This window comes from Frankliniella occidentalis, unplaced genomic scaffold (assembly GCF_000697945.3).
Source record: "Frankliniella occidentalis isolate FOCC.00 unplaced genomic scaffold, Focc_3.1 Scaffold76, whole genome shotgun sequence".
Taxonomy (NCBI): Eukaryota; Metazoa; Arthropoda; class Insecta; order Thysanoptera; family Thripidae; genus Frankliniella; species Frankliniella occidentalis.
In genome coordinates, this window is record NW_026267206.1 from 499514 (window position 1) to 523454 (window position 23941).

The 23941-nt window shown below is 55.6% G+C and overlaps 1 protein-coding gene across 1 annotated transcript in view; it reads right to left on the reverse strand.

Annotated features, from left to right (window-relative positions):
- The window catches only part of LOC113204179 (uncharacterized), a 194435-nt gene that overhangs the window by 156852 nt on the left and 13642 nt on the right, over nucleotides 1-23941 (reverse strand). The window contains 1 exon segment of the mRNA XM_052268795.1: nucleotides 9677-9735. Coding sequence (XP_052124755.1) covers nucleotides 9677-9735 — 59 coding nt within the window.

A 23941-nucleotide genomic window follows, 5' to 3' on the forward strand; every position in this document is an offset into this window, starting at 1 on the left:
AAGGCGCCATGGTCACAGACGGAGGAAAGCGCGTTCCCACGCCGGCGAACGGTACGGTACTGCTACACAAAAAGACATTCCGTTTTGTTTTTGTTTTTCTAAGGTATCCAAAGACTAGTCTTCTGTATCACGGGACGGTGGATTTATTCGTGAAATTGAAGCTTGCAGAGTTTTGAACAAAACAATTGAACTATGCGGTTATACGCGGTTGGATGTGTCACCTATGTCATTTGGATAAGCAGATTAGTTTGTATCATCTCAAGAATTGCTCCCGTGCTTTTTTTTATTATTATTATTTGACGGTGTTCAAGAGGAGCAGCGGCGGGTTTGAGTCGCGCCTAGGCGCGTGGTAGTGGTGAAGAGGCGTCGGATGGCTCACTTCTGTTGTTTGCAAAAGTTTGCATAACATTACGGGGAGCGGCGGGCGAAAAGTGAAAGCCTTCATTACAGACCCCCTCCCTCCCAGCGTGATTGGGGTCCCCTGGCGGGCGGCGGCGGCGCCAGAGCGTCGTGGCGCCCCTCACAACCACGCGATCGCGACGGAGTGGAAGGGAAGGAATACACCTTTACGTGTAGCAGTAGTGCCGTACGTCCTTCTGCGAAAACCGAGCAGCAAAGCCGCAGGGGTGAGCTAAGCGGTTGGTCGCGGTCGCCCCTTCTCGGGTTGCCGAGCGGTTCTGCTGTTTGCCTACCATATGGCGCCTTGCGGCCACAAGTAGGCAACCCGCCCGCACGCGTGCACAGCGGGACGGTCGGGTCGGAACGTTAAGGCGCCATGGTCAAATACGGTAGACAAACAGACCACCCGTGGGCGTACGTTGCGTTTAGAGTGGAACTACCTCCTCGATATGCATCAGGAGTGGGAAGTATCCCGGACGAGAGGAGCGGGAGAATCGACATAATAACTTGCACTCTGTTTTAGAGCAGTGCACCGACACTACGACTACTACCACCACTACCGCCACACCTGAGGCTGCGCGCGTGACGCGGCACAGCGTGGAGAAGTGGAAAATGTTTCGTCCCCCCTGGCACCGGCCACAGAAGAGCAACAGAGAGAAGGAGGGGGAGCTAGGAACTTCAGAGACGGCGAGAGAGACCGGTAAGGTCTGCTCCATCGCTAGTTGGGATCACGGAATAGGAAGGTCCGGGCCGACTAGACCAGGCAGACTGTCTCTGCAGAGCTGCCCCATTGGCTAGGCAACCCAACCGACGTGGCGGGTCCGCGACCGCCAGGCTGGGGGACAGACGGGCGGGACGGCAGACAGGCGGGCACAGGCGGGCCGGAGCAGCCAGGCCGGCCGGGACCTTGGACTGAATCCATACCATACCCTCGCAAGCCGCCCGGCCGGTGTGTGCCGCGCGGAGTGCCACGCGGAGCGCCTGCCCGGCCCAGGCGATCGTGGTGGGGCGGCTCGCCTTACAGAGCGCCGGCACATCTGTCTGCACGCGGAGCCACGAGGCGCCAGCGGGAGAGGTGGGTGGGTGGGAGAGACACAAGGGCCCAAGCTACGAGACGGCTCAGATGAGGCCCTTCACACCTGGCCGAGATAACATTCCGAGCCCAGCACACACGGCCCATTCAAACGGGCACATTCCAGCAGGGGCGCTTCCAGATGCGTCCACGCTTCGTATATGGAATTTCCAGTATTGTGAGTGTGCATGTGTGAGCGTGTGTTTGCCGGGTAGAGGGGGGGGGGGAGAGAGAGAGAGAGAGAGAGAGAGAGAGAGAGAGAGAGAGAGAGAGCGAGAGAGAGGGGAGGGGGGGGGGGGGAGAGAGAGAGCCAGGGAAATAGAGAAACAGAGAGAGTGGCGATGAGGGTACCCATTACGACGGGAGCTGAGAGAAGTCAAACGACGCCTCGGGGCTACAGGTAGGTACCCTATGAAGTGTGAGTGGGAGAAGAAGAGCGAGAGAAGTAGAGACAGAGAGAGAGAGGGAGAGATGTGGTGGGGTGAGGGGGGACTGGAGGGGTCGGAATTGTGACGGAGGTGACGGGGCGTGGCCGTGCATATCAAGCAGCGCAGCGGGTGGGGCCGTGCATGGCGTGGCGTGGAGCGGTGTGGTGCGGCTCCGGGTGGCGACACACGCACGACTCACACAGACACGCACGCACACGCACACGCACACGCACACACACACACACACACACACACACACACAAAACCGGGAGGTCGGTACTCCCACTCACGAGCTCGAGGCAGGCAAAGGCGAGTAGTTGGAGGGGGGCGGACACACGTCCCCTGCTCGTCGACACCATGCTGCTCCAGCTGCCGAACTGACAGCGGGCGGCAGTATGGCAGCGGGGACCCCTTAGTACTTCAGATAGAATATGCGAGAATGGAAACTTCGTCGGATCAGTTCTCCCTGTGGTCCAAGATGTCAACAGATAAACGCGTCCCTTTAAATTACTGTTCCGTTTACGATTTTCGATGACATCAACGGCGATCTAGAGAGGAAAATCGTTAATTTCGGGTAACGGTCAACCACCATCGGGACTACCGCGTCCACGTCGACTATAGGATACGATGCTCCTACACCCGGCCGGGGTGATGTCGGGGCCGCCGGCGTCGGCCGCCATGTGGCGAGGTGTGGGCGGGGCACTCTGATTTTAAACGAACAAACAAACGCGGCGAGGAAAAATAAAATAAAAAAAGGAATTAGAGGCACACGAGTTGGAAAATAAAAAGGAGGCGCCTTAAAGGCAACGGGCCTAACGCCTTAACCGAGGCAGCAGTCAATCAGGTGTAGAGAGGGCAGCAGCAGCGGCAGCAGCAGCAGCAGCAGCGGCAGCAGCAGCAGCAGGCGACGGCCCGGCCCCGCCGCCCTGCTCTGCACTTTCACTGATTACACTTTCGTCAGGGGCCATTGTGTTGCGGGCGAACCACAACATCATGCACACATGAGGGCAGGGCAGACAGGCGGACAGGCAGACTGACGGACGGCGTGGTCCAGAACAGCAGCAGCAGCAGCCTGGCCTGGCAGCCAGGGGCACACGGCGGATGAGTACGACTCCTTACTTGGAAAAACGAAAGTGGATCCCGGTGGTTTGGACCACATGGCATCACCCTCGCCTTCATGAAAGGCCCAGCCCAGCGGCGGACGGCGGCGGCGCCCCGACCCGCCCCAACCCCGCCTGCTGACCTCAGAGACAATGTCAGGGGAAGGGGGGAGGAGCGGAGGGGCACACACACACACACACACACACACACACACACGCTCGCACGGCCCTCCGGCGCACCGGAAACGCTCGGGAAAGCGACGCCGGAAGAAGCAAAGGAGCGCCGCCGGGGAGTGCGTAGGAGTGTTGCCATGGACGCACACGGAGTGCAAAAGAAGAGAGGGAGGGGGAGATACGGGGAGGAGAGAGAGAGAGAGAGAGAGAGACGGACAAAGACAGACAGAGAGGAGAGACAGAGATCAAGGAAAAAAGCAATAAAATAACAGACGAACAGACGAAACAATGACAACAATCCTCAACACAACGACTGCAATCACCGCCAGCGAGCCGATTCAAAAACTACACACAGAATCAATAATGCGAAAATGAAAATAAGATAAAAACAGCGACGCAGCAGCGAGAGCCCTGCAATCATCGTTCGAGCGAGAGAGGCGGGGGGATGTTGCAGGTGCAGGGACGCGAGGGAAGCAGGGAGAAGCGTCGAGCAGCGAGAGTACGAGAACGAGAAAGAATGGGTGGTGGGATTCAGCAGACATGCGGCCCGAATTTCAGACTGTGTATGCTTGTGTGAGTGTGGGAGCGCCCCCGCGGTGGTGGGGTCCTTGTCGGCGGCCGCGGGCCAGAGGCCACGCCGAGGCCTTGCGCACTCGCCCGCATGTCGCTCACATGCGACTCTCCCAGAACAGAGCGTCGTCCTCCCCGCTCTGCGGACTATCGTTACACAACGGGAACAAAAATTATGAAGACGATACCCAGAATACGCGCAGCACCACGTGCATGTGTGGAGTACCGCGATACTCCAACCGCTGCAACCTCCCTACCTCTTTTGTACCTCCTCCCTCTCTCTCTCTCTCTCTCTCTGAACACAACACAGGCCCGCGCTGCACGCCGCTGCGCTGCATTCCAGGTGTCAACACGATACGACGGGCCAGACCGGCTGGAGAGCCTCCAGCATCGCTCCTCGCTTGGAGAACAGCACTATGGAGTCGGAGTGAGATGTCAGGCGGCGTAGTTCATTACCTATCGGGGCGTCATCCGCCAAGGGTCGTGTCCTTCGATCCCTGTTCTGTCTCTCTCTCTCTCTTCATCTCCCTTTCCCTCTCCCCACGTCTCTCCCTCTTTCCCTCTCCCTACTCTTCTCCCCCACTCCCATCGTGACTGTACCGCACAGGGCAAAACAATCTCGAGATGACTGGCAGGGCACGATCCCACCATCATTTTTGCTTTAGTTTTACTCCCCTCCCCAGCCGATCGCTTATCGAACCTCCGCGCCCCGGCGGGCGAAAAGGGCGCAACTCCGCCGGCATGGCAGCCGAGATACGACTTCACTTCTGATCGCGGAGTGAAAATCAATAAAACACTCGGACTTGTTCCAGCCGCTGACGGTCACATTTCAGCAGCGGCAGGCAGACTGGCCGCTGCGCTGAAACCTCGTCGTGATACACAACAATAACTACCTGTCTGTAATAACGATAAAAACAATAACACTCTGAGCAATAATAATAAGGGTAGCAACAATGTGGCGAGCTGCTGAAAATAACTAATTAAAATGTTGCGGTCGCGGGTTCAATTAGGAAGGCAGCCGCGCCTTTTGCTCAGCCAATAACGCTTGACTGCCGCGGTGACGACGCCCTCTCCCTCTCTCTCCCTCCCCTCCTCTCTCTCTCCCTCCCCTCCTCTCTCTCCCTCCCGCTCTCCAGGTGGGCGGGTGGCGTGGAGTGGTGTCGCGTCGTTGAGAGTTGCACAAGTCGACCGGGCGCGGCGGTGGACTGCTGCTCGCCCGTTCGCCGTTCTGTTTTCTGCTGCCGTGCCGTATTTGGAGAGGGCCACAAACTACTCTCTCTCTCTCTCTCTCCCTCTCTTTTTCTCACACTCTCCATCTCTCTCCCCTCCACACACAAACGCACGGGCAGCATGGCAACGGGTTTAATGGAACCCCAGGAGATAAAAAAAATATATCATGAAAAAAGAATTGCCGCGCAGCGGCGAGTGGTAGTCGAACCCACGCCACCCAAACGCCCCAGCCCCAATCTCGAATCGTTTGACCTTTCCAACTCACTCTCGCGAAAGCCGCGCCGCCCACGGGTTCAAACACCAATAGACGCGATTAATTTAAATTTTTTCATCCTTCCTCTCGCGTTTTCTCCCCTTAATTTTATTTCCCGCCCTCCGGCGCGGCGTTAACCCGGCTGACCCCACGGGTGTGCACGCGCGTGGCCACGGGGCGTGGCGGGGCGAGGCGGGGTGTGGTTGGTCGAGGCGTGGCGGTCAGGCCGTAGACCCCCGGACCAAACCGGCCCTCTATACCTCCTCCTCTTCCTCCTCCTACGGCACGCCGCCGCCGCCGCCACCACCGCCACCTTTAGACCAATCCGATCGTATACAAGGCGTTGCAGTGCCATATTTTTCACGCCTCGACGGCCCCGCGGCAGCACGGCGTCGTGCGCCGCTGTCGGATAAATTTTTCATACTCGGCGCGCCGCGCGCCGCGTCCCGCCGCCGCTGCTGTCGGCGTCGCCATACGTCTCCGGCCCGCCCCGCCCCACCTCACCCTCACCCCACCCCGCCCGCCGGACCTTCAAGGCACCGTTCCTTATTATATTACGATTGGCCGTGCATGCACGCTGCAGCGCCGGTGACAATGACACCCGCGTGCCCCCGCCACGCCCCGCCACGCCCCGCCACCAAGGTCACGTGACCGCACAGCCGCTCGCGCCAAATCCGAACCCAATTACTTTCCCTTTCCGCCTCGAGAGAGCAGCAGCAGCAGACATCTTTTTCTCCCATCCTCATGTACGGCCAGGCAGGGGCCTAAACACCGCAGTAAACGACTATGAAATGAGAAAAAGAAAAGTTTGTAAACTGGAGTGAAGGGAACAGGCTGGCACTTATCACCACAGTCGCTTGTTTGCTCGATCCATATATCATGATACGAAATTGGTCATAAACATTTTTTCTCGGGTTAAGATCAAGTTGATGTTCCATCCGGTTAATTCGTGAGGAACGAACTCTCTTGTCTGAATTCATTCAAAAAGCAAGACAAAACAAACATAGAGCCAAAGGCCCACGAATTCGCTTGGTGGGCTGCACTGCATGGCCCAATGCCACGGAGACTTGGGCGAGTGGTAGGACGAAGAGCACCGTCAACGTGCAAAACATAGTGTAGCAGAGAGATTGGTTTCTTGCAACAAATATCTTCTCTGGCTGCTGCTACTGCGAGTAAAATGCGACAAACTCCATGGCTGCAGTACACTGAGTGTAAAAACAAAATAACACGAAAGAGGGTTTAAGTCTCTTTTGGACGGGCAAAGCGTTTAGCGCGGTGCGACGCGGCGGCTGTTTTTTCCCCCTCTTCCCTTATTTTATTTTTCCAGGCAGACGACACCAGAACGGAGAGCGTTAATTGCCCCAGGTTTCCGGCGCAGTCCGAAAGAAAAGGGCTGCTCTTGTTCAGATGACGAACAGACTGGGCAGACAGACGGGCACAATGGGGGCGGCCAAGAGACAAGAAGAACCCACCAACTCTCGCAAAGAGAGACAGAAAAGGAAAAAAAAAACAACAGTAACAACAGAACGTCATTAGGGAGGTCTAGAGAAGACGACGCACGGTAAACAAAAAACTCGGAATCCGAGGCGTGAAAAAATTGGAAATTTTAATTTTTGAGGCAGGAAATCGACTTTTAAGGCATCCTCTCGATTTCGAGCATCCAAAGCCTGATTCAGAGCCGCTCTGCTCTGATTCCGAGGTATGGAGCTCGTAATCCGGGAATCGTCTCTCGAAATCCGGGAATCGTTTTTCGGAATCGGGTAAAAGGTGACTCGGTTTTAGAGACACGCTTACCCGATTTCGGGATCGGTAGCTCGGAATTAGGACAACCTCGGAAATCGAGATTTACGCCTCGGAATCCGAGTTTTTTGTTTACCGTGCGACGGTCCAAAAAGCGCGTCATTTTGTCGGTCAAGATATGATGCCGTCCAGTTGCCGCTGCCCCGCCGCGGTCGAGGACGCCGACGCCACGCTGCTGAACAGGCGGACGTCGTGAACAGTTAGTTCAAAGTCTGCCGTGCTGCCCCGACGCACGCCGACGCTCTGCCGCGGCTAAATTCGCAAAGTCACTACTTGTCTGACCAGCGCGCAATTTATTACAACCCGTCCGCTTCTTCCTCGCCGGCCGCGCGGCTGTTTTTGTCGACAAGCGCTGCCCCCTCGCTCGCTGCATGCGTTCCGCGCGGCCTTCGCATTTCGTGCTGCTCTCCTGGAATCCTCCAGGCGATCCTCCAGGACGATGCGCCGCCCAGCAGCGTCCTCCGCAGTTATGTTTTTCGGCGGAGGACCAAAAGAACGCGTCCCGCGGCGGCGCGGCACTGCAGCGGCGTGCGCTGCCTCCATGGGGCTCTTCTGGACAATTCCAGTTGGTCTCTCCAGGACATGCAGTTGTGCCCTCCAGGGCCGCGTGGTCACCGCGTCCGCAGCCCCAGCAGGAAGCGCCATCGGTGGAAAAGGTTAACGGTAATTCATCACGACGAACATATTTTCCAGAACGCAGAGCAGCGGAAGGCCGGAGCCGGAGGGCGCGCGCCCTCGCTACGCCTCGCCACGCCCCGCCACGCCCTACACAGCGAGAAGTTCGACGGCAGCGTCACGGACAAGTGTGACTCAGTGGCGGGCATCCGTATGCCGCGCGCGGCCCCTGGAGTTTCCTGAGGTGGACGCGTGCGGCGCCCATGCAGGCGACAGTATTTATTCATTCATTCATTCACATACATACAGACACACACACACAGACTGTAAGGCGACGGTGGTGCTGCTACATATGGGGACAGAGGAAGCCGAGAGAAAAAGGGGGGGGGAGGGATGTCAGCACCCAATATATACAAGGTCCATTAAGCGCACAATAACCTCAGACACGGTACCTCAAGACAAAAAATCTCGAAAATAAAATGACTATCGCACTGTTCTAATACAATTATTGTAAAAATGCCACATAAAAGTTTTGTTTCACATTTCAGCGTCGGTCCTGCTATCCCCCCCCCCCTTCCCGTTTTCCACACACACACTCGCACACATACACAGACGCAAGTATAACGGACAACGATCTGGGATTTCAGACCAGCCACGAAGGAGAACAATGAGGCCATGATAATCTCCCGCGCTGACGAGAATCTTGTCGCGGCCCGCAACATACATACACACTCACACACACACAACGCGCACAGACACACACGAACGCTGCTACTGCTGCTTATTTGCAGCGGCGCACGAACACGCCGCTTCGCGTGCGTGCGTGCGCTCGTGCGTGTGTGCGTCTTCCCTAGCATAAATACGACTTAACAGGAACAACAGGAAAAGCAACAACATCAACAACAACGGCAGCACAATGTCCGACAAAGGGAGCCCGACAACCTCTCCCTCCCTCCCCCCTTCTCTCTCTCTCTCTCGCACACACTAAGTTAATCCCTCTTTCTTTCTCGTACAAGATGACCGCCCATCCCGCCGCGGGTCACGTCTTCAGCGAACGCGAACACTACCACGAGTGGATTACAAGCTAAAGCCGCGCTAAACCTTGCCATAATCCCAATATCTCGTCACAAAGTTAGCAGTAACCCACTCTTTCCCCTAGGGCAACCACTGTGCCACCGAGACAGTCCACTCCCATCTCTCTCTTTATCTCTCTCTTTCTCGCTCTGGCATGACTCCAGCAGCGGCGGGCCGCAGGCTCCGGGCTTGTCCAGGACGTTCCAGTCCGGTCGCGAACCTCTCGCCCCCCCCCCTCTCCTCCGGTCCCTAGTTTGCTATGCGTAGCTGGTCACTGCTGCAGGCTACGCCGCGCGGCATCCAAGCGGCCGTGACCGAACAGCCATCCGCAGCTAGACATTCTGTGAAATTGTCATAGAATTGCATTTTCAAATCAGTAGCGCGGAAACTGAGCTCTTTCTTTCGGCCTGGACTAAATTGAGCGTCGACTCCCATCTCGCTTGGAGGATCCTTTCTGTCGCAGAAGCGGGGCCGCGCCTGTGACGACTTAACCGTGAGCCCCACTAGTCGAACGAAAGGAAGCAAACGACAAACCCTTCCGCAAATCCCCTTAAACTGCGACAATCTCTAAGCTGCAGTCTCTTCCTCCCCAACACCCTTCCCCGGCCCACGACAACCTCATCTTATCTCTCTCTCTCTCTCTCTCTCTCTCTTCCCACCGCCTGCCGGGCCCTGCTTGAACGTCATTTCCATTGAAAGCCCTGCAGCACGCCGCGGGGCCGGGCCCCTTCTAGATGGTAATGTAATATGCAAATGGTCCTTCTAGCCGAGCGGGACGGGACGTCACTGCGGCCCGTGGGGCAGGTCGGGCCAATTAATCAAATCCCTTCGCTTCTTCTTTGTCCCATTGTGCGACAAGTCCTCGACAAATAATAACAAAGTAGCATCCACTACTCGGGGAGTGGTTTATGATACGTAAACATACAAAAGTAAAATTTATGATGCGACGAGTGTGACTTACCGTTCTACTTGTATCTAATAATATCCAGACGACTAGAGGCAACAAAAACTTCATTTTTGCTGTAACAGAAAGAGAAAAGGCGAAATTTAGTACAGTGCCATCCATCACACAAAATAAAGTAGACATATAGGAGCAGCTTTTGGTGCGTTCAATCAACTCTACCATGCCATGATTCACAACAAGGTTAAATAAGTATCTAATAATTTTTGAAAGGAAAGATTCATCATGAAACATCTAATGAATGAATGACATGAATGCATGAGCGAGTGAATGAATGACATGGCTGAAACACACGCGATACAACCTCAACCGTGACTTCACCTTGTGGCCATGACTGCCCTGCTCTAATAGCGGACATAAAGAATGCTGGGTATTATTTAAGTGACGACCGTTAGTCCATCTCGGAGCGCTTCATCTTCTGCGTGAGCACGCCGAATACGTCCGGCAGGAACGATTCATTACCTCACCTCAAATTTGTTTTACGCCGCGCTTTGGCCACTGAACCAGCACATAAGGCTATCCTCGTGACTGAAAAGCAGCCGTGTCCACACCAGGCTCTCAATCCACCAAGGGCACAGTAAAGATAACTTCGTTGTCCCTTTGCCAAGTTTTTAATAAAAAGCCAATTTTGAGCACACAATGATGAACACTTTGCGTTATCCCAGAAAAAAAATGAAAAATGAGCACTGAAACAGACGGCACAAATATTTGACAAACTGACGGAACACGACCGAATTCTTGGAAGGGGCAATACAAATCTAACTACTTCGAAATGTGAACAGCTTCTCCCAAGTGCCCATGCCCATGCACGGGGACAACCAAACGCTGTAGCTCGTCGAGTGAGGACTATTCCTTCCAGCAGAAGGTCTGGTCTTCCCTCCTGACGACTTGCTTATGGCTGGAGTATCAGAGAGCGGAGATGACGGGCGAGGCACAATGCAGCAGCGCGGGGAGGAGGAGGAGGTCGGCTTAGGATAATGGAAGAACCACGTCGGATAGACAGACAGGGTCCTGATCCCGTGACGACACCACTCCACTCACCCCATGTCCGCTCGCACGGGGCTCCGATACTGGACTGGGCCGACGCTCGCCGCCGCGGTGGGCCACGCCTCCGCTTCCAGCGGGGGCCTCCTCGATCATGGACTTGATCGAGGAGCGTGGGACGCCCCGGCGGCGGCGGCGGCGCGGTGCAAGGATCCCATTCGACGGCGACACACGCGCGCGGCCCGTAAAGCCCCGTATCTCCCGTTGCCGCGGCGGCTTTGCCTATAAGACACTCTATTCTTATGGGCACTTGTCGGCGTGCAGGCGGGCGAGACAGGCACCAGGCACCTGCCCCCAAGCGACTGTACCTTTCTGAAATAAGGCACGACGGCACTGTGCCTTTCTGAACGTGACTGTACCTCTCTGAATGCGACTGTACAAGGATATTTTTTTTTTGTCGACGCAATGGTGAGGACAGTGGACCGGGAAGCGTAACGGAGGGATGTAATACTGATGGGTCCATTTGACTCGCAAATATCTTTATTCAAGGTTTACGGCCCCCCGATAATTATCGAAGACGGATTGAAGTCCCTCTCTCTCTCTTACTCACGCACACACACCGCAGACACGCCCGCTGCGGCGCAGGAGCTGTGTTTGCAAAATTACAAACAGTCGTCACTGAGGCCCTGAACCCAGTGACTACCTGCCCACCTGCCCAATCCTGTACCCCCTCCCCCTCACTCAATGCCCATGCTCATCCTCAGCGGCTTCATTATTACCGACACCGCGGTCATCATCGTCTTGGGGGGCAATAAAATAATTTGGGACTCGGCAAATAAAACACATATGCACACAGACACGGGATGTCATGTGCGAGAGGGATTGCATTCTCATGGTAGGATGATGGATTGCAAGGTTTATTGGGGTAATGGATGTATATGTTGGATGGTGGGATGAATGGAATGTTGGATGGTTGGGTTGATGGATGGTTGGATGATTGGGTGGATGGATGGTTGGATGGATTGTTGGATTGGATGAATGGATGGTGTTTGGATGGATAGGTTATGGTTGGAGGTTGGACAGTTGGATGGACAAATACATTGATTCATGGATGGATGGATGGATGGATGGATGGATGGATGGATGGATTAGGGGATCGTCGGATTGCTGGATCGTTGGATGGGCAGTTGGATAGATGGATGGTTGGATTGTTGGATAAATGGATAGAGCGCAGGTCCCGGTGCGCCGCTGCATGTACCTGGACGACAACAGCAGCCTGCACCGCTCGCCTCCTCGTGTAATGCGGTAATGACAAGCGCACAACCCATGCATTATCCAAACGGATATATATAGCACTACTAGATTACAAGCGGCCGGGGCCAGTCACGCGGGGCCTCCCGCCAAACCAGCGCTATTATTCTTACTGACGTCGCTACATAATGCCACGAGTGTTTCTTAAACGTCTCTGTCTGTGAACTCTGAAGTAAGTATCTCGCAGGGAGTCACATGGCGCCTCAAATTATTGCACGTTTCAAGCTTTTACAAATTTTATGCAGATAAAACATCAAACGGCGCAAGCTTTTTTTGGCGCAAACAGTAGTAAGCCTCTATTATTCAAGTGACTCTACAAAACTGACTTGCCAAACTCAAAGACAACACGTAAATGGAATTCACATAAAACATCGCAGTTATTGAAAAGAAATTAATGACCATAAATATATTTGCAAGCTAAAATGACCTGACGATGCCATGTGTACGTAGGGTACGTCGTGGTTGGCGGCCCTGACAGTCCCACGCCGCTTCCCGGCCGCGTGTGCCTAGCCTACACTGACCTCGCCCACTACTCCAATTACCGGTGCAACTGGGTGACGTGCATTCATTTCGTGCATGGGTGCATCTGCCCCGCGGCGGGCCTCGCCGGGCGAGGGGTCCCCCACTCTCCAACTGGGTGTACAACGAGTTGCGTGAGTGTCCGCGAGTATTCGAGAGTATTAGCGAGTATTAGCGAGTTTATGCGAGTAATGGCGAATATCTGCGAGTATAAGGCGAGTATTTCTCGATTTTTTCGCGAGTTTTCGCGAATTTTCCGCGAGTTGTGGCGAGTTGGCGCGAGTATCTTGCGAGTATTTTTCCTCGTGTACAACGAGTTGGCGAGTGGGGGACCCCTCGTCGCCGGGCCTGGCCAGGCCGGCCGCCGCTGCATCGGGGATATGCAACAGCAGCGCGGCTGAGGTCACCTGTTGCCACGCGCGTGGCGCGGGGGAGGAGAGGGGAAGGGAGAGGTCCTTTAACACGTGCGCGTCGTAGTGCAGCCATAACCTCAAAAAAAAAAAGGTGCCACAACTTTCGCTGCCTGTTATCCCGCAGCAGTATACGGGGGCCTCCGTGCACTGACACTGACACACACGCTCACACACACACACACACACATACACACACACACACACACACGTAAGTGATGCCTGATGGTGGTGGACGTGACGGTGCCGCGGGTGACGCCGCCACCGCATGTACCGTTCTGCCCCCACCATGAACCGCGACGCCGACGCCTCGGGGCGCCGTGCACGCGACGTCACGCGCGCGGCGCCCGCGGCTCAAATAGGAAATCCCATGTCGCCTTTACGCGGGGCTCGCGGCACTCGCTCGCACACGCACACTCACACATACACAAGCAACACTCTCTCACAGACACACACGAGGCCCCTCTTAATCGCCTATAGCTGCTCAAATAATTCCAATTTGAATGTCGATTAGACTCGGGGCGCCGCCGGTCGGGTCGACGCCACGGCTGCCCCTCCCCCCTCGCCCTCTCAGCCCGGCGCGATACATCTTCTCCCTGGCCCTTAATAATAATCCGATCCGACGCCAGCCGCCGCGGCTCACTCGGCGCTAATTACCCACGGGGTCTAAATGGAGACGTGACGAGGATTATTTCGAACAGGGTACTTTGTAGTAGCTCGAGGAGCACGGGCGCGTAATCGCAATTTAAAAAAAAAATCGAATAAAACCTTTTCAAAAAGTGACAATGCATTGATAAACCAAGTGTGCCACTGCAAGTTCAACTCCGTAGTAGTACTTTTCAAAGTATGAAACTCTCCTGTTGAACACTTCCCACACGGTAAGGCAGTGTTTAACAGAGGAGTTGCACAACATACCTACATGTACCCAAAAACTTTGCAAAGTATTCAATTTGAAGTTGCTCACTAACATGTGTTAAACAGTTGCACTCTTGTGTGCCAGTGTAAAAAGATAAAATTATATTGAATTCTACCCTATCGTAAAAAATATTTGTCAAATAGGATCCTGCTCCCTTTCTGACCTCATAGTACAAAATAGTGATAGGCCTAAGGCTAGGTGCCCGCTTCCCCTCCCACTCGGCCCAGCCAGCCTCCCAAGTCGATCCAACGAAAGTTTTTATCAATCAACGATACCGTGACCAATGAAAGTGATTGAAAGGGCGCCGCCGCTCCGCCAACTCTCCCTCTCTCTGTCTGTCTCTATCTCGCTCGCTCTCATACAATTGCAGAGTAAAGGCGTCCGAGCGACCAGCAGAGAAAGAGAGAGACGGAACATTTGTGCCCGAATGCGTAGTCCTGCCCGCCTTTCGTAACGCCGTTCCGCCCAACTACTTAAGGCAGACGTGATCTCCATTGCACGACTCGTCCGGGCCAATGAGAGAGAGAAGAGGGGGGGGGTGTCTCCTTAGTACTCTAGAAATCGTAGCCAGGAACGTGTTTCCGGAGCACACACAATTCTCGGACACGGTCGAGCAAGTCGGTACTTATAGATTCCAGGATTCCAGGACTACATTGGCCTACATAATAATGTGTGCAACAAGGACAACAAGCACGACAAGCAATGTAGGAACTATCCACGGACTCGACAGGGAACATGTGGCCGGCCAAGAGCCCCTTGCCACGTGGGGATAGGCAACCCGGCGGCAGCCGCCTGGAGCCGGTGGCCTACCCGGAGCCTGGCCGGCGCTCCGCCGCCGAGTGCGAGGGGAGGGGAGGGGGAGAGGAGGGGGAAGAGCAGCGCCCGCCCGCGCCATACGGCACCGCAAGGAGACACGGCGAGGGGCCGTGAGTCACACGGACAGTGAAAGCGGGGCGTGGCGGGGCGTGGCGGGGTGGGGCGGGGTGGGGCGTGGCGGTCCATCAACCACGTTCACTCCAGCATCAATCACTGCGTCGCCCACTCCCCCGCCAAAATATACAAAAAAGAAACAGTGAGGTTGAAAAGAAAGAGACGAGACAAAAATAAAGGAGTACGCGGAAGACAAAGGGCAGGGACTGCTTTATTGTCGTGCCGGCGTCCCAATGCTGACAAATCGCAAGACACTTCTCCCTTCTTCACTCGCACCAAAGGTGAAGGTGGAGAGTTTCTTATTTTCTCTAATTTTTATTTTGCCGGTGTCATATTTCCCAAACTGTCTTTTTAGTTATGCGATTAGCAATCGACACCAACCAGCGCGCAACTTGTAGAGCTGGTGTGGCCGCCCCCGAGATGCCTATCGAGGCAGCTCCACAGCTGCAGTGGGGCCTAAGTCTGCCGGTCGAGCCGCTCGCGCGCCCCCAAGGTCGCGTTTCGTACATGAATATGCGGCCCGGAACAGCCGCGCGGCCCGAGGCAGGGAGGCTGCAGGGCACGGTGGTATGTGCACGCTGCGAAACGTGACAAGAGCATTTCAAACGTCGGCAGAAAAAAACAAGGCACGCTTCAATTCATATTGCAAAAGGGGCATTTAGGTGAACAGTATTTTTTTTTGTCAGTGTCTGGGAAGCGAATGGCGCCACACACGATATGCCCTTGACGAGCAGTAATATGCTAATGGTAGGCGCCTTTACCTCTCAATCGATTATTAGTCGATCACGACTTCAACTGGATCCAACAAATATAACTCTCACCACCATACCGATAGCAATTTTCGTATTTTACACAATTTTTGATCCTTTGCATAGTTGTACTTCGCTGTCAGGAAATGCCCGGCGTCCGATCGACAAGAGATCGCCAGAGGTCTGCGTCTCGCTTCCCTCTTCATGAGCGATTCCTTTCCCCCGTCTCGGTCCCGCTCGGGTTCGTACGCAGCCCTCTCATACACTGTCGGGCGAATTATAGTCTTTTCACCGGCATGTCTCGAGGACGCCGCGTGAGGTAACAGCGACACACACGCTGCTCAGACACGATAGCGCGCGTATGATGTCAAATCCCGAGGCTCGACTGGCTTTGCAACAGACGGCGGCTTGCTTATGCGAATCAATTGAGCGATCATGATCGCAATTTCAACTCTCCAAAACATGACGCACACGAAAAAGAAATCGAACCAAAACCCAGCTGCAACCAATAATGTGTGGAACACCACTAAGCGTAAAACCTAAATCCATAGCACGAACGGAAAATATATCTATTCACAGGACTACATTATTTTTCCTCCTCCTTCAAGGCGTTTGTAAGATATTGCGGCAGATTCCCCCGCGAAGCGCAGCGCGATGTGATTGAATGGAGCGTTATCATCATCAGTGGGATTGATAATGGAGCGCTGCACACCTGTTGGGCGAACAGATGGCGGCTAAGCTGCCCCTCCCCCTCGTCTCTCCCCCACTCTAGCTTTGCTCCCCTCCATCTCCCCCTCCTCCCTCTCCCTCTCTCTCCCTCTCTCTCCCTCTCTCCCTACTCTCGCATGCTCACTGCGTAGCGCATCTCTTCTACTGCAGGCCTCGCTGTTTTGCTGTCGCATCGATCCCCGCATAACAGCAACAGGTCCGATGCAATTTCGAAATCCCCCGCCCTCTTTTTTCCTACCATCTTCGATATCTCGCTCGCTCGCTCTCGTGAACAAGGGTAACCCATCGTGATGGTTTTGAGAGAAGATCCATATCGCAGCCATCTCTCGGCTTCGAAAATTTATTGGGGGGGGGGGGATTGGAAAATGTCGAAAAGTTGGCGTGCTCATCGACAAAGGCTCGGTATCCAACGACTCTGCGGTCTCGCTAAGGAGATGGCGGCGGACGGCAAGGCCGAGTAATGCATCGTTATTCCCGATCTCAGGACACATCGCCGGCGACGGTCATTATAAACGCATCGGCGGGACCGTTTGAATTCGCGCGCCACGCGTTCCGCCTCAAGGCCGAGGGGGGGATCGATACATCGCATCGAGCCCAACCCGCAAAAAAAGAAGTAAAATAAAAATAAAAAGCAGGACTCGGCAGTGGTTAAGCGTTAAGCCCCTCCACGGAGCAACAAACTGCTCCAACAGGCGCGCCGCCGTCGCCGCGACGACAGCAGACAGCTGCCTGTAGAGCAGGGCAGAATGGCTACTTGTGGATCAGGACTGGAACTGAGCAGGGCGTGGCGGGGCGGGGTGGGGCAGAGCGAGGTATAGCGAGGTGGGGTGGGGCGTGGCGGAGCTTGGTGGGGCGCGGCGGGGTCAACAAATGTCGCAACTGTTCCGGCACAGGGAGCGGTGGTGCGCTGCTGCGACGTTGCGCCCCGCCCGCCCAGCCTCGGTCGGTGTGGAGAGCTCAACGCGGGGGACAGGCCGCATTGAGTTTTGCTTTGTACATGTTTAAAATATTCAAGTACTTTATGAGCCATTCAAGCGTTACAATGATTAAAGTCTGTGAAAGAATTGCAGAAAAAAAAGACTTGTTCGAAATATACGACTCCGCGGCAGACTTGGGACCAGCAGGAATTCCCCGTCGAGCCCTCGCGTCGCAGGATGACAGTTGCGGCCGCAAACGTCACGCCCGCTCCACACGGACATCGTCACACGTCACAGTGCTCGTCACGGGGTGTCACGAGAGAATGTCGCGCGCGCCGCGCCCCGGTCCGCCGTGCACACAATGTTGCATGGGCAGCACGACGAGGAGGCAGAGGAAGGAGGAGAAGAAGAAGGTTCGTGGTAAAGGGAGAGGGGGAAAAAAGAAGCGACGAACACCTCGGCGTCGTCGGCGTCACCTTGGCCGTCATTTGACACGGCCAATCGCGCGCGAGCCTCTCGGACAAAGTGCCAACATGACAGTATCGCGGCAAATTAGGCCCGTCTTGAGCGTTCCCAAAACGTGATCAGCTTCCAGATGTCCGTCCGGCGGGCAGGCGCGTCGCGGACAGGAGAGGGGGCGGGGGGAGGGGAGGCTGGTGTTGGTCCATCCAGGACCTCGTGGATGGATTTATCTCACTCCTTCTCCTCCCGCCTGACCTGCCGGCGGCGGCGCGGTCGTGGCGCAGCGGCGTGGACCCAAAATCGATTTGCTTTTCTGTTCGTGCTGCAAAGTGAGCCAGGCCCGCCGGCTGGCCACGGTGGTCCCGGGCAGCGCGGCGCTGGGGCTCGGCCCGGGCTTGTGCAAGCAGCGGGGAACGGAGTGCAAGGCACCGCGCCCCACCCCGCCCCGCCCCGGCGCCTACGGTCCGAGCGGCGCCACGGCGCACCCGGTCGCCAAGGCGTAACAAATGAAAGCCCAAGCCAGCCAGTCGGCGAGGCGGACAGCCTCGGAAATTCACCGCGCGCGAAAACAGAAAAAAGATTCAAGCGGGCGATCGATTACCGTCGAAAGAAAAAGAAGCAAAGCCCTTACTTTATTTTTGTCTCTTTCATAAACGTTTTTGCGAACAGGAGATTTTGCCAAAGCATACGCGCTCCTACCTTAACGTAATTGCAAGTCGGCTTGCAGTAGAAGTTGTAAAAACAAAATAAGGAAAACTTTTGCATTTTAAAGAAGAGGGGGGAAAGAGGGGGGGGGCGTTGTAGCTGGGAATGATGTGCGTGTCGTAGAGCCCAATCGAGACGTCTCCATCGCGAGGGCCCTAATGAGTTGGCAACGGCGTCGTGTGCGTGTGGATTACGCTGGCGCCAGGATCACACGGCAAAAAAAAATGTTACTACAGAACACGCCCTCAAAACTGCCGAAATGAGGCAGAAGACAAGAAGAGCAGGGGGGGGGGGCCTTAAAAATTAGATAAATAAAAACAATTTTTGTTTTTTTGTTGTTTTTTTTGCAGGGCAGCCGGCTTTAACGCTCGACGGACTCGCCGCGGCCGCGCTGGTCAGACGCGCCGAGGCAATCCGAGGCGGGCGATCCGAGGCGAGCGACAGCAATTAAAGAGTTTTAACAGCAGAGCGGCTGACCATTGGTCCGGAGGGGCGGGGCGGGGCGGGACGGTCCGGAGACCGGCGGCCAGGCGGGGCAGAGCAGCAGAGCAGCAGAGCGGCGGCTCGCCTCGACGGCTGAAAGCGTGAAAGGAGCGCGGAGAGGCAGAAGGAGCAAGGGAGGAGGAGGGGGTGGTGGCGGAGGAAGGGGAAGGGTGCATCGCTTTGCATTCACCAGTCGCTCCCCGATAACCTGAGCCCATTACTGACTGCAGAAGGCATTCCGGCTCTGGCAACGCCCAGCAACACTGCGGTCAGCCATAGCAAAGGCAGGCGTCTTCTCTTTATCATTTTCGTTTATAGTCGTTTTTACTTTTATTTATCGCGCGACAAAAACTCCAGGAAACGGCGGCGCTCGGCGGCGCTCCACTCCACCACCCCTTCGAAATGGCAGGCGCCGTTGATAGAGCGAGAATTTATTTTTGCTTCCTTTTAAGCTGCGGTTTTGTTTTGTTTATAGTATCGGCCCCCTCGCGGCGCTCTCCCCCTGCTCCCCTCCCCCGCGGGGCGCGTTGGTCCAGATATTGACGGCTCAAGGAACGATAAAGCGGACCGAACGAACGGCCCGAACCAACCACCGCCGCCCCCGCTCCAGGGGGGCAGTCCCCCGCCTTGCGGTTGCACAACGCAGTCAGGTATCGCCGATTGACCCGCAGAAGTAAAGAGCCCGTTGGCCCGCACCGCACCGAGCACACCGCACCCCCGCTGCTGACTGCTGGCTGCTGGCTGCTCTCGGCTACACATTTTCGGCCACCGTTTTGGACGCCCGTTACTCCGGGAGGGAGGACCCGGAAAAATGCGGTTTCCCGCAGCAATGCTTTGCTTTCTTTCCAGGGCAGCGCATTGTCCCTCCTCCTCCTCCGGCAGTACTGCGCCGCCGCGGAGCCTCCGGAGGCGGGCCGCTTGCATTGTTTGTCTGCTGGACACTCCAGGGCAGGGCAGGGCAGGGCAGCAGCAGCAGCTGATCCCTGGAACGGCCACCATCACCTCGCAACGCCACACCACGCCACGGCGCCCCCGAGCCACTCTTACGCCGGGTCAGTCGGTGTTATGCACCAGCCTTATGTCCATTGTGTTTGCCTTCGACCGCAACGCTCACGCACAGGAAACAATCATTTTGACATTGGCCCCCAAGGTGACCCGGAGGGGCGTGGCGAGGCGTGGCGCGGCGTGGCGCGGCGTGGCGGCCGACCCGCTGCGAGCAACGGTCATGTTCGCCGGCAGCCGGTACACCACCGGACATACAACAACAACTGGGCCAATGCCTCCGCCACCTCCACCTCCTCCAGTGGCCAGATCTGACACCGTGTGGCGCTGACCTGAGCCTGGAATGCCAGATATTGAGAGGAAAAATGATCCTCTTATATTTTTGTCCATAACCTTCTTACTAGTTTCATTTTGCGATATTACCCAGCCTGATTAAACTCACTTCCCCTTCCCTTTTCCTACGTGGAAATACACCTGAAATTGGCCTCTAAAGTATACTTTCGGAAACCGCGTACGTACATGCCAACAAGGATTTAAAAAAAAATCAAAAACAAGAATACTGTTTGTGTGTAATGTGCTCGAATGACATATTTGGTTGGCTTAAAGCAAACGTTGTGTAAACTTGACAATCGTGCTGAAAAAACAAAACTCACGGGGCATTCACAAGTCTTTATAATCCATCTGCGTCACGCGGCAGATATCTGTTTAACCAATAAAGCGGCCCAAAAGAGCGCCGGAGACCGAATCGCCTTGAGAGTATCAGGGGAGGTCAGACAGGCACGGCACGTAGACCCACGGCGGCGAGTCACTTAGAGAAAAGTTTGGGCTGCAATCCGGTTTGGCCTGCATTCACAGCTGTTGCTGCTGCTGCTGCTGCTGCTCCTGCTGCTGCTGCTGTCCTCTCGTGAGACGCGGCACAGCACCCAATCTGTGTAAGTAACGGAGCCGAAGATTACGGCAAGGATGCTGGTCGTCGGCTAGTTAGAAGGTTTTTACCGCAAATGCATCATCATTTTCTCTATGCGCTAATCTCGAGGCGAGATCAAGAGATGAAGAGAGGAAGAGATGGAGAGAGATAGCGCAACAATACGTTGGGCGCCACCTGATTTCCACGTTTGCATGCATGCGGCTAGAATGCAGTTATTTTGCAGAGCTCACACACCAGCACACTCTACCAGCTGAAGGACACTGGAAAAATCTACAAACCATTGCTTTGCGATTCGAAGGAAATCAAAGAGCATCGAAATACACCAGATTTCTTAATTCAAAGTTACCCCTCTTAGTTATAAAGCACTGCGTCGTCATTACAAAACACATTGCTTGGTTGGCTTGGCTACAATGCTACCGTGGTTACAGAGAAATGGTTAGTAAAATTGCCAACAGTGATACAAACAACGCGGTTACAATCACGGCTACCTTCGTAAACGTTTGTCGTTTGCCGTATGACCACCAACCACCACACCACACCAGCGGAAGAGGGGGTAGGAATAAGAGGAAAAGAAGACGTTAGTCGACGTTAGTAGTTTGTAATGAGCGTCAGGCTCCCAGGTGTGGGGCCAGACAGTTGTTTTTTTTCATCTCTGACAAACACACAACCACAGAAGCAAGCACACAGACACACACACGCACACACACACACACATGTCCGAGGACACCGCATCATTCATCACGCCAAGGAGCGTCCGCTCCCGCAACGTTGGAAACGCGATGGATCTTCTCCTTTGACATAAAACCCCGAACGACGCGAAAGGCAGGCAAGGTGCGTATATATAGTAGTCTTTGCACGACCGCCGGAGCAGCGAGAAGCGAATAACCCGCATCAGCCAGGAGCAGCGTCTGCGGCCCCGCGGCTAAAAATAGCGAACGCGCAAAATCTGAAAAGAACAGCCATTTGCGTGCGATACGGAGCATCGCGACCTTTACGAGTAACGGCTGTCAGCGGCCACGACACGCAAGCACAAATAATGCAAGTTCTTCGTGGAAGACTGAGTGCTACAGCGTTTCTTCTAAAGTAAATTCTAATACTTTGTTAATGCCATCAAAATAAAAGATTTCTATGTCAACGCAAACTTTAGGGATAGTCCAGAAAGTACGTAAGCTTTTCTCAGATTCATTTGGCAAATTACAGGAGCTCGGCGCCTGCAAAAAGCAGGGTAGGCCACCCCGCAGTACACGCTTGCACTGCAGGCAAGCTGTTGCCTATCGATCAGGCGCTATGAGAGCTTGCGGTGGCTGGACTGGGCAGTTTCGCAAGGACAAATGGCGGACGTACTTCCTTTGTACTAACCTCCTCCTTGTTCTCCATTGAACAGCGAAGAAGCGTCCCAAACGGTCCACGATCCCAGACAGTATGGGACATTGTCAAGGACTCCACACACTCGGACCAACAAATCCATCTAGAGCCCTTCCTCGATGGAGAGAGGGGGAGAGCGGTCCAAGTGGAGAGGCGCTCTTTCGGTGCCGCTCTAGACTCGCTCCCGAAGGCCGACCGCATCTGCATCCCATCACCTCACCGATGACGTCGCGGCGGGTCGGGCTAGTCTCTAAACACACGCGGCCGGCCGTGGGGACCCCGAGTGGGGACCCCGAGTGGGGACCGGGCCATCACCATCATCAGCGTCGAGACGCTGATTACGTCGTGAAATCAGACAGAGCCGGCGAAGCCCTCCTATTGTGGGTGATAAAAATTTTCATGGAAGCGGCGCAGCAGAGCAGCCGGCGGGGTCCCTTCCGCGGCGCGGGCATCGGCCCCTCTGCCGCCGCGCGGCATTCCTCTGCTTCATTCTGCTTGTTGCCGCCACCGCCGTGCGTCGCTCCGACCACAAGGAATGGAGACCTCAGCGGCGGCAGTGCAGAGAAAGTGTAGCACGGCAGAGACACGAGGAATTTCGCCAAAATTCGGCCGTTTCCTCTGCACATGGGCTAGGTGCGGCGAAAGGGCGAAAGTAGCTGTCCTGGGTAGAGGTTTTTAAAATACCCAGAAAAAAATTGGGAACAATTATTGAAACATTCCCAGAAAATTTGGGGAAAAATCAACTATTACGGAAAAATTCAACAACAATTCCCTAAAACACTTTTCTGGAAAATTAAAATCCCTGGGGGTTTTGTCAGCAAGAAAGCACAAGGATTTGAGCGTAATTCTGAGACGAAATCTCATCGTCCTTAGCGGGATTGTCTCTCCGGGCAGGCAGGAGGCGAAGGAGGGACGTCCCGATACGCAAAAACTGATCGCATTTCGCCACTCGCCAACTCGAACTCAGGCGCGGAGTCTGGAGAGCGCATGCGCGTAAAGGAAAGCAGGTGACACTCGTATCATATGGCGCGGACCCATCCAACCGGTCCGCGCCTCGTCCGGGAGGGAGCCTTTCGGAGCACGGCGGCGAGCAGGGGCCGGGCTTAAAGCGAGGGTGTCGACTCCCACGCTCAGAGGAGAGAGAGAAAGAGAAGGGAAAGAAAAGGGAAGAAACAGAGGAGAGACAAAAACAAGAGGAGAGCGCGCGGGGCGCGCGGACCGGCGCGGACAAGCGGGCGGAATCAAGACTTTCTTCCGGCCACGCAAATCCCTCCTAAACACCGTGGCGACGCCATGAAAGTCGCACGAAATACTCGAGCCGCGGCCGCCCACCAGCCCGCCGCCGGCCGCCAGCCCGCCCGGCACGAGGCTCACTTTCGTTTGATGAATTCCCCGCCGCCAAAATAGCGGGTACACTGAGGAGGGCTTTCAGCGGCGCTCAGCGGCTGTGAGGCCCGCGCCGCACGTGACATGTCCGCCGTGAGAGAGTGAGCAGCGTGGGGCGGGGCGGGGCGGGGCAAGAGCGCGCCATCTCGCGGCGCAAAACGGCGCTGCATTACAAACGATCGGGGCAGCCGGCGGTGACGTAACGGGCGGCCCCGGCGAGCCGCGGCAGGAGGAGGGCGCGGACGGGAGGGGATTGCGGAAGGCCAGGCCAAAGGGGCGGCCTCCTGGCCCCCGGGGGCGGGTCCACCACGACGACGACGACCTGGTGTCATCCTTCGGGGACCGGCGACCATATAGTCGGCCCCGCGGCCCCCCGCCGCCCCCGGGGAGGGCGAAACGGAGGTCATGCGCGCCATGTGTGCGCGAAAGTGGGCCGGCCGGGCACACGCTCTCGCTCGCGCCCCGCCCC